Genomic DNA, 10,500 nt, shown 5'->3' with positions numbered 1-10,500 from the left:
AGAAGACTGATGGCTGCTGCAGAAGAAACTAACAGCTGTAGTGCCATTAGACTGTATGGCATTTAGTAACTGGAGACTTACTACTGAAAATGTAAGCAGTACTAAAACTAATAATTTGAACTATGTATTTCTATTACTGCATATTAGATTGAAACTGAAGGTTACCATGGAAAAAAAATTGGTAACTGTTTATCATGAAGTGCTCAGAAGGGCACTTGTTTTCTAAGGTGGGAAGAACATTGAGATATGTGAAGAGTAGGATAAAAATCTTACTGAAAAAGTATACTGTTGAATAAATCAGGGAGTTTAATGCATGTTGAGTTCATGTCCCCTGTTATTAGGGTATATAGATAGGAGTAAAAAAACCAAAACCACTAGATATCTAAATTTTCTAGATCAAGTGTAAGTGGCAGTATGCCATTTTGATACAAGAGGGAAATCAATGGTTATAAAGGCAATCAATGCTTCATTTAAGGGAGCAAGGAGAGAAGCAAGAATGTTGGAATATGTTTGAATTAGAATCATAGAATTGTTCAATTTGGAAGGGACCTTAAAGATCATCTTGTTCCAAACTCCCTATCATGGGCAGAGATATCTTCCTAGACCAGGTTGCTCAAAGCCCCATCCAACCTGGCTTTGAACACTTCCAGGGATAGGACATCCACAATTTTTCTGAGCAACCTGTTCCAGTTACTTACCACCCTCACAGTAAGGAATTCCTTCCTAATATTGTTTAATCTAAACTTACTCTATGATTAAGGGCACATAGTGAATATGTGGAATTAGTTTCTAGAGAGCATTACTGAGTTTATAAAGACAGTCTGCTCTGAAACAGCTTCCATATCCCATATGATATCTAGACTTCATTTGGAGATTTGGACTTGGAGATCTCATGAAGAACTCACAAAAAACCCTGCTTCTCCTTACCTCACCTCCCCTAGCCTCCCCAACAAGTTCTGCATAAGAATATTCCTAAGCTGGCCCAAAGTCTGAACACTGTTCTTTCACGGGAATTAGATGAAATACACAAATTTTGGAATTCAGAGTTTTGTTGGCATGTTGGAAATAACTGCATGGCAATTCCCTTACTATTTTTCTTCCTTAACTGTATTGTTTACATACAAAGAGGAATTTTGGACTGGTCATTGCAAGAGTAAACATTTACATGAATGACTACTGAAAAATTCATATTTAAATGAGCATCATTTGCATAGGGTCTCAGAATTTGGAAAAATAATGCCACCTTGCTGCCCTAGTAACTTTTTACTACAGCTTGTCATATTATCTACTCTCAAGAAACAAAAGTCATCAGGTGCAAATGCAAGCTACAAACAGAATGACTGCTGTCAGTGTTCTATTAGCAAATTCAAGTTACAAATGCAAAATACTAAAGTTTAGGCAACAATAACTCTCCAAGTGGCAGTCAGGTTTCCATTATTTTAATAATGAAATAAAAGTAGACAAATCGGTGTTGTTTATATAGTCCAACAAGAGTGATTAAGTTGTACAACTGTTAATGAGTATTTAACTAGTAGATACAACTAGCAGCTCAGTATGTCTATCTTCTGTCATAAAGCTGCTTTTATATTCATATGGAAAGGGGCTTAAAACTAACAGTAGTAACTCTATGTTTTCAAGAAAAACAAGAGCACTAATTAATCCTTACAGTATGTGATATGTTATTGCTGATAGTTGCTTATTCTCTCATATACCACCAAAATTTAACATGCAGCCTTGAACTCTTTCTCTCCTGCGTTTACAGGATTTGATAAGCACACACCGGTGCTTTGCGGGTGTGCAAGCAGCTCTTTTATACTGACACGCAACTCACAGGTGACATTTACACTGTTCAGCTCACTCAAATCCAATGCACTGAGTGAAGATGATCCATACTGACTTTTACTTTGGGTGGCAGGAAGTAATTATATGAAGAAGCAGGAGAGCAGTAGCAGATAAATAACAAGAATCATGGGCATGGGGGTGCGAGTGATGTTTTCTCAATCATGGCAGTGAGGGGGGACTGATAGGACAAGTCAATACTTGCTGGCAGAACCTGTGTTGGTGACAAGGATTTGAGCTGTATGACCATGGAACCCTGCTTGCAAATCACTGTCTGCTTGACAGAGATGAGATCCACCTCACTAAGCAGGGCAAAGCTATTTTTACCAGTAGGATCACTGACCACATAAGCAGGAATTTAAACTAGGAATTAAGGGAGAGAGTAACCAGCAGCCTTGTGGGGGATTGATGGACACAGGAAAAAGCAAAGGGCATGGGGAGATGTAACGCAGTTCTTGGTGCTCGAGGCACGAGCTCTGGCGTGCCCCAGGTCAGAGCGAGTCCAGCTGCGTTCTTCTGTGCATCGCTGAAGCGACTTCGGCACCAGGAAAAGAGCTGCTGGCTGGGCTGGCTAGCTGGCTTCTCGGCAGAGGGAACACGGCAGGAGCCGATGGGATCGGCTCACGTTAGCTCGGAGACAAAGGAAGAGAGAGGCTGTTCGGGTCTGGCTTCTAACAGATTTATTGTTAGAAGTTCCGCAATCCGAACAAGCTGGGAAGGGATGGAATGCGATGCGATGCGATGCGATGCGATGCGATGCGATGCGATGCGATGCGATGCGATGCGATGCGATGCGATGCGATGGGAAGGCCCCCTCAGGTTTGTCCTCAGTTTTATAGGGAATTTGAAAACCCCGGTGAAAGGGGAAAACAACCAATGAGTTACAAGCCAGGGGGAGGATACAATTTAACAAGAACCACTGGGGTAAACCGAGAGGCGGGAGCTATAACAAAGAACCAGTGAACAACCGAGTAACCGAGAATTTTCCCGACCCGGGGGAGGTGGCTTGGACCCGGGCACTGCCCAGGGGGTGCGGCTTAGGCTTCTGAGCCGCCCCTCAACCCACCCTCTGAGTCTGCCTCTTCGGGAAACTCCATCCAGGGGAGGGGCTGGGATTGATTGGCATCTCGCTGCTCCAGCCCCGCAGTGGGCTGGGTCAGATCAACAGTGTTGGGGCAGGAACAGAACGCAAAATCAAGAAGGTGGGGCGTAGGAGAGGTCACCTTCAGCTCTTGCATGTAAGCAAAGAAATGTCTCCAAGACACCATAATGGAGAAATCTCCCAATCCCTTTCTAGATAGCAGGTGCTTCGTGTTCGCAAGCCCTGGTCCTAATGTGGGAGTTCAACCATTCAGGTACTTGCTGGAGGGACAACACAGCAGGACATAAGCAATCCAGAAGGCTTCTGGAGTGCAGTGGTAACTTCTTTCAAGTCGTAAAGGAGTCAACAAGGAGCAATGCTTTGTTGGACCTATACCTATGAGGAGATTGTTGGGAATGAAGTTCAAGGCAACCTTGGCCACAGTGAGCATGAGATGGTGGAGTTCCAGATCCTGAGGGGAGGGTGAAGTATAAAAAGCAGGCTCACAGCCCTGGAGAGTGAATTTTGGCCTCTTCAAAGATCTGCCTGGAAGAGCCCCATGGGATATAGCCCTGGAGGGAAGAGGGGCTCAAGAAAGCTGGTTAATATTTAAGGATCACTTCCTCCAAGCTCAAGAACAGTTCATCCCAGTGAATAGGAAATTAGGCAAAAATGCTACAAGGCCTGTGTAGATGAACAAGGAGTCCCTGGTCAAACTCAAACACAAACAGGAAGCATATAAAGGGTGGAAGCCAGGATGCCTAACCTGAGAGAAATACAGAAATATTGTTCAAGCATATGGCAATGAAGTTAGGAAAGATAAAAGCATGACTGGAATTGGATCTAGCTAGGGTTGTCAAAGACAACACATATGGCTTCTGTAAGTATACAGGTGACAAAAGGAAGCCTAAGAAAAATGTGGACCCATTGCTAAATGAGCAGATGACCTAGTGATGCAATACAGGCCTCAGTCTTCACTAGCAAGACCAGCCTTCAGGAACTCAGGTTCCAAAAATCAGGAGGAAAGGCTGGACCAAGGAAGATGTACCCTTGGTGGGAGAGGATCAAGCCAGGGAATACATTAGCAAACTGGGCATATGTATGCTAAGTCTAGGGGCCCTGACAGGATGCACGGACAGGTACTGAGGGCACTGACAGATGTCATGGTGAGATCACTTTCAATTATTTTTCATGGATCATAGTGTCTGGGGCTAGTGCCTTAGTCTGGAGGAAAGCAAATGCCACCTCCATGTTCAAGAGGGGCAGGAAGAACTACAGGACAGTTAGCCTCATCCTGATCCCTGGCAAGGTAATGAAGCAGCCAATCCCAGTAACCACTTCCAGGCCTCTCAGCGACAAGAAAATCATTGAGATGTCAGTATGGCATTACCACGGGGAAATCAGGATGACCAGCGTGACAAACTTCTATGATAAACTGATTGCCCTGGTAGATGAGTGGAGCAACGGCCATTGTGTATCTGGAGTTCACCAGTGCCCTTGGCAACGCCTCCCGTAAGATCTTCACAAAGGATCTCTGCAGATGCCTGGGCTGGATAAAGCACCGTGTGAGGTGGCTGAGCAGGGGCCGGCTGAGCACGCACAGCACGGCGGAGGCAGCGGCAGCGGGACGGCGGCACGGCACGGCACGGCACGGCACGGCACGGCCCGGCACGGCCCGGCCCGGCCCGGCCCAGCCCAGAGAGGCGATTTTGCCGCCTTATTTCTCCCGGCTGCCAGCCGCAATAGCCGCTCTTCCTCCGCCTCCTCTTCCTCCTCCTCCCCCGGAAGCGGCGTGCGGGTTTTCCCCCTCCGAGCAGGAACTCGATGCAGCCCAACTGAAGGCGGACGAGGGGAGGCCGGAAGAGGGGGAGAGCCCGAAAGAAGGAAAGAGCCCGGAGCGCCGGCCAGGGGGCCGCGCCATGGGGCTGCCGCGGCAGCGCCCGCACCTGCCATAGCGAACGCTGGGCAGAGCGGCGGCACCTCCCGATCTCGGCGAGCCGTGAGCCCCGCCCCCGGGCCGCAGAGGAAGCGGGGACGCGGCGGGTCCGGGCGTTGTTGCCCGCGCGGGCCGGCGGCGGGTGAGCGGGGCCGGAGCGCTGTGCGGGCCGCGGGGCCGGCGGTTGCAGGGCAGCGGGCGGGCCCGGCGAGCCGCAGCACGGCAGGCTCGGCGTGCGGAGCCCGCAGAGCCGTGTGCCGCGGGGCCGGGCGGGGACGGGAACGTGATTCAGCACCGCAGACCCCGCCGTTGTTTTGGAGCAGGACGCTCAGCCTTCTGCCGCGGTCCTAGAGCGGCCCAAAGCAGCCGCAGCTGCTGAAAACGCCCGAGGTCGCCCGCAGCTGTTACGGGCCGGCCTCGGCTCGGCGGTGGCTGAGCGCCGCTGGGCTAGAGCTCGGGTCTCGGCTCTTCCTGGGGTTTCAGGCCCGGGCATGTCCTTGGGCTGCTACACTGCAGCTATGGCTGCTGGAGGAGTGTAGGTATTGGCATGCTTTGTAGATAAAGACACTTTTTACATATTTGGAAAAATACAGTAGCGTGATTCGAGTCAGAATCTTTTATCGCTTTTTCTGGTGTCACTGATAATTGAGAGTGATAGAGACTTGTTGGATACAGATAGACTGCAAAGCCAAAGAAGGCATAAAATGGAAAATGCTGTATAGTTCAACAAAACTCACAAAGTGAAATTATGTAGTATGTTTTGTTTCCGTTTAGATAATGGAGTCTTGTAGCTCTGACAACCTTCGCAAGAGTCAATCACCAGCTTCTGAAAGTGAAGACGAGATTGAGTTCATTGGAGTAAGTAGATCTTGTAGTGGAAACACAGTGCTTGTTGGAAAAAATACACTTTCAGTAGTCCAGCAAACAGGAGAGGGGGTCTTTATTGACTCTGTTGATGATTATATTTCGATGTAAAGCATTACTCTTGAATATAAAGATAATTTCATTTGTGAGTGTTTGTGGCAGATAACAACTTGATCTTAAAGGTTTAAGTGCCCTTTCTTGGAAAGGTATAAGATGATGTCAGTTGGTCCTGTAGTGAAAATATGGTCTTGAGTATCCCAGCAGATGAGGGGGGAATTACAGTGATCAGTGAGATACATGAGGGACTGTAGATAACTTTCCTGGTAATCATATTGCATAGCATTTTGCTTTATGAATAGTCCCAGTAAAGTTAATGGAATAAATCACTGCTCATTCTGCAAATCAGTGTCAAAATCACTGTACTCAGTTTAGAAAAGGAAGGAAATAATGGGTTAGAGGCCTTAAACAATCCTCTCAAATTGTGAGGCACTCTCTATTGTACAACATGCTGACATGGTTTATGTGAATGTAACTTTAAGACACTTTTTATCTGTTGGAGATCCAAGAGAAGCAGAATGTTTTTCATGCTGCCTGCATTCTGGCCTCAATCTGTCATCAGTGAAGTGGTGCTGGATGGCAGGGTCACATAGAATCATAGAATTGTGTAGGTTGGAAAAGACCATTAAGATCATTGAGTCCAGCTATTAACCCAGCACTAAACCATGTCCCTAGGAGCCACATCTACACATCTAAAGATGTTTTTCTTGAAGGAGCAAGTCATGTTACTAAGGTCAAGTGATTAAATGATGCCAGTATTTTTAGCAGCTGTTTTTTGTAGAATTTTCTCATTTTTGAACAGAATACTGAATAATAACTAGATTCCCCCCCCCCCCCCCCCCCCCCCCCCCCCCATTTTGTGTGGTGTTTGATTAAAGCCAAAGTTCAACATGCAGACTTTCTGTGGGGGTGTTTAGGTGCTCAAGTATGAAGGATAGGTGGGGTTTTTTGCCAAAATTATAAGTAGTTGAGTATCTCTGAGACGTCTTAATCTTTTGGTTGATTTTGGCAAAATTGATTAATGAGTTCAAAGTTCATTATATATGCAAAAGTATTCATGTGCATCTGCAGAGAAAGGCTTGGGGTTGTTGGTGGATGAGCTGGCAATGTCTGCTTGCAGCCCAGAAATTCCCGTGTGTCCTGGGCTGCATCCAAAGTGGTGTGGCCAGCGGGGCGAGAGAGGGGATCCTGCCCCACTGCCCTGCTCTGGTGAGACCCCACCTGCCATGCTGCATCAGCTCTGGGATCCCCAGCACAGGAAGGACGTGGACTTGTTGGAATGAGTCCAGAGGAGGGACACCAAGATGATCAGAGGGGCAGAGCACCTCTTCTGTGAGGAAGGACTAAGAGAATTGGGATTGTTCAGCCTAGAAAAGAGAAGGCTTCAGGGTGTCCTAATTGCAGCCTTCCAGCACCTGAAGGGAGCCTACAGAAAAGATGGAGAGGAGCTTTTAACAAGAGCATATAGTGAGAGGACAAAGGGGAAGGGCTTCAGATTGAGAGTAGGTTTAGATTAGATATTAGGAAGAAGTTGTTTTCTGTGAGGGTGGTGAGGCACTGGAACAGGTTGTCCAGAGAATCTGTGGATGCCCCATTCCTGGCAATGTTCAAGGCCAGGCTGGATGGAGCTCTGAGCAGCCTGGTCTAGTGGAAGGTATCCCTGCCTGTGGCAGGGGGGTTGGGATGAGATGATCTTTCCAACCCACACCACTCTGTGATTCTGTGATCATGACTGAATAAGCTTCATTTTCTTCAAACTGGGTAATTAATGAACAAGGAAACTAGTGTAGCTTGGAATGTGTAATGATTGAAGGGCTGCTGGAGCACCAAGAGCAGTAACTAAAGAGAACTGAAACAAAAGAACTAAAATCGGCATTTCTGGCTGCCTTTTTTTTTTCCTTGGCTTTGCCTGTGAATAATATGGATCCTTTGTGGTCCCAGTGACTATTGCTTCCAAGAGAGGCTGCTATATATAGGAAGATGACTCTGCTCAAATTTTGTGCAGGATTGATATCTTGGGGTGAGGAGCTTACTATTGTAGTTGATGAATACTAGGGGAAAGGTGTGTGACCCTGGCCATCACCTCATATCAGCAATATGTCTTCAGATCTCTCATTTGCTCCTCTGAGTGAAGGTGACTTTGGACTTCGCTAAAGGATTTCTAGACTGCTTGGCTAGCTTTAGATCATCCCATTTCCATATAATAAATGTGTATGACTGGAAACTTGTACTCTTCATAAATGTTATGGATGGATGCCTCCTGGTTACCTGCATGTCCTAAAGACCCAGTGCATAAGATGGGACTATATAAATTGAATTAGAGAAGCCACTGGGGTATCCCAACCTGTGCTCATTTTGATAGAAAACAAGTAGTTGTCGGCCGTATGATCTGTGTTTTTCTTCCTTTTTCTCTTTTTTTTTTTCCTTCTTGACAGTCAGATGTGGCTTTGGTGTGGGTTTTTTGTTTCTTTGATCTGTTTTTTCTTTGTGGTTTTGGGTTGTTTGTTTTTCTATTTCATTCACTTGTACTATGGTGTTTGAATTCATACTGTAGGACTGTGCTTTTTCTCCATCAGATAAGGACTTTTGTCAATGTGCTGCTGCCTGATATTTTCAGCTTTTTTAATCTGATTCACCCTCATTCAGGAAACTTGAAACTATTCTTCCATAATTTCCCACCTTTTAGTTCTTCATTGCAACGTATTTTGTCCATTTAAAATCATTACATTTTAAGTTTTGCATACCACCAGAGAAATATAATTTAATCTGCAGTGCAAGCTGTTACTCCTACTTTATTAAGATAGGATGGTCTTGCCCCCATTTTGTTTACTTGGGAAGGATAAGGCAAGAGTGAAGAAATTCACAGGTCTAATGCCCTGTGAACAAATAGATAATTCCAGTTGGCACCAAGCACTGGACTTAAGTTAATATACCAAATCAAGTGATTTGCTAAAGCATGGTAGTTACTATTTAAAGGTTTTGCTTCCTTTCCCCCGTAGATGTTAATTATTAGATACTCCGAATGAAGTATTTGTCTCTCTGGCTTTTAGTTGCATCACAGCAGGAACTGAATAAAATGGTAGTGATGTTATGAAGCAACTCTTTTATTTTTGCACCCATCCCAAGTCAGCCAGGGATTTGAATTTTTGTATTTGCTACGTTACAAAAATCAAAACTTGTTACGTGCATGTTGGCTCATGATGTTGGTCAGTTCTCAGCAGTCTTAAAAGTTGGAAGTCTGCTGGGACAAAGATTTAGAACACAAATAGTACAATTTATGTCAATTTTTAAAAATTTATTTTAATGTAAACTTGTCCTATAATAATTATGTTTACATGTGTATACACAGTTATGCTCACATAATTATTTGTCAAAGAGAAGTTTATTGTCACATACATGAAAGCTATATTCATGCTTTCTGTATGCTAGTGTGTGTATAATAATGCAGAAGTTTAATTGTGCTGTTTAAGTAAACTGGGTATTTGATCTGAATGCATGTAAAGCTAGAAACAACAAACAAAGCACCTTGCATGGTGTATCAGTGGACAAGGTGTCTGTTAGCTAGGCCTGATTATCCAAATATGGAGTGAAATGAGGAAAGGCAGGAAAGAGATACCACAGTTTAGGGCTTTTGGAGAAAACTTTGGGAAGCAATAAAAATGAGCTTCACAGAACTGCTTGAGAAGAAACTGTCCTTAGAGATGAATATGAGGCTTCATCTTTACCAGTTACCAGTTAAACAAATTTGATTGTATTTACAGTTAAATTGGGTACTGTGCATAGCATAGTGAAATTGCAGTCTTGTTGACTTAATACTGATGCTTCCAGGCAAAGCTGTGAATAACGGTAGAGACGCCACAGCTGCCTGGGGAATTCAAAACCTAGAAATTCTTCTACTCATGGAAGTAGCTGTGACTTTTGTTCATTGCTCAGTGGCATGGCTGTTAGTTTGTGAGAAGAATGGCTTTTGAAGATTGTTTAGAGAAGTAATTTAGAAGTCAAGCATTTTGGGGGTTTTTTTGGTTAGTTGTTTCTTTGTTTTGTTGTTGGTTGGTTGTTTCATGGTTGGTTTTTTTTTTGGCGGGGGGTGTTTTTTTTTTAGTTTTTTTGAATGTGAAGGATCTGCTGATAAGATGTGAAGAGTGAGCATATGTTAATGCTAGTACATCTGAATACTTTTGTCTTTCGGGATGCCAAGTATGCCAGTATAGACAGCTAGAGAGGCCCCAGCTTTCAGCTGTTCATGGAGAGCTTGTCCATGTTGTTTTTGTGTAATCTCAGACTCTTGTGTGCCCAAGTTTACTCCCCCACTCATCCTGTGGGGAGTTACAAGTAGGATGAAGCTCTCTGATCCTCAGCTTCTTAACTCCCCTATAGTGATGGAATCCTCAGGTTTGGCACCATCTTTGCATTACTATTTAGTTGAACCAGCTGGAAAGAAAGTAATTAAAATTCTCATGATTTTCAGTTTAGGGCTTGTCTTGTGTGGAGGTGAGCGGTACACAAAAATTGCATAGAAAAGGCACAGAATTTGGAAGGAAAAAGAACACTTAATGTGTGCAAAAGACATTTAAACAAGTGTAATAATAGTTGTGTTAAATTTATTGTTTTGATCACTTGAACTTCTAGGCTTGAAAGTTACTCTGCATTTCAGCTGTCAATTTGGTAAGTTTTGATTAGTTGCTGAACCCTGGGAGTAAGAAAATAAGAAAAATCTCTGCCC

At 44.6% G+C, this 10,500-nt stretch overlaps 1 protein-coding gene across 3 annotated transcripts in view; it reads left to right on the top strand.

Moving 5' to 3' along the window:
- Window positions 1-4,755: 4,755 nt before the first annotated feature.
- The window catches only part of LOC104693332 (E3 SUMO-protein ligase ZNF451-like), a 36,477-nt gene continuing 30,732 nt past the window's right edge, over window positions 4,756-10,500 (top strand). The window contains exons 1-2 of one of the 3 annotated variants that reach the window (XM_039569135.1): window positions 4,756-4,998; window positions 5,631-5,714. In XM_039569135.1, coding sequence (XP_039425069.1) covers window positions 5,634-5,714 — 81 coding nt within the window. In that variant the 5' untranslated portion in view covers window positions 4,756-4,998; window positions 5,631-5,633. Of the gene's footprint in view, window positions 4,999-5,173; window positions 5,392-5,610; window positions 5,715-10,500 lie in introns of those variants that run through there. The other 2 variants (XM_039569136.1, XM_019289373.3) reach the window with 2 other exon arrangements.

Source organism: Corvus cornix, chromosome 3 (assembly GCF_000738735.6).
Source record: "Corvus cornix cornix isolate S_Up_H32 chromosome 3, ASM73873v5, whole genome shotgun sequence".
In the NCBI taxonomy this organism is placed as follows: domain Eukaryota; kingdom Metazoa; phylum Chordata; class Aves; order Passeriformes; family Corvidae; genus Corvus; species Corvus cornix.
Note: the sequence above shows the minus strand (reverse complement) of the source record. Positions and strands in the feature narration are given on the sequence as shown.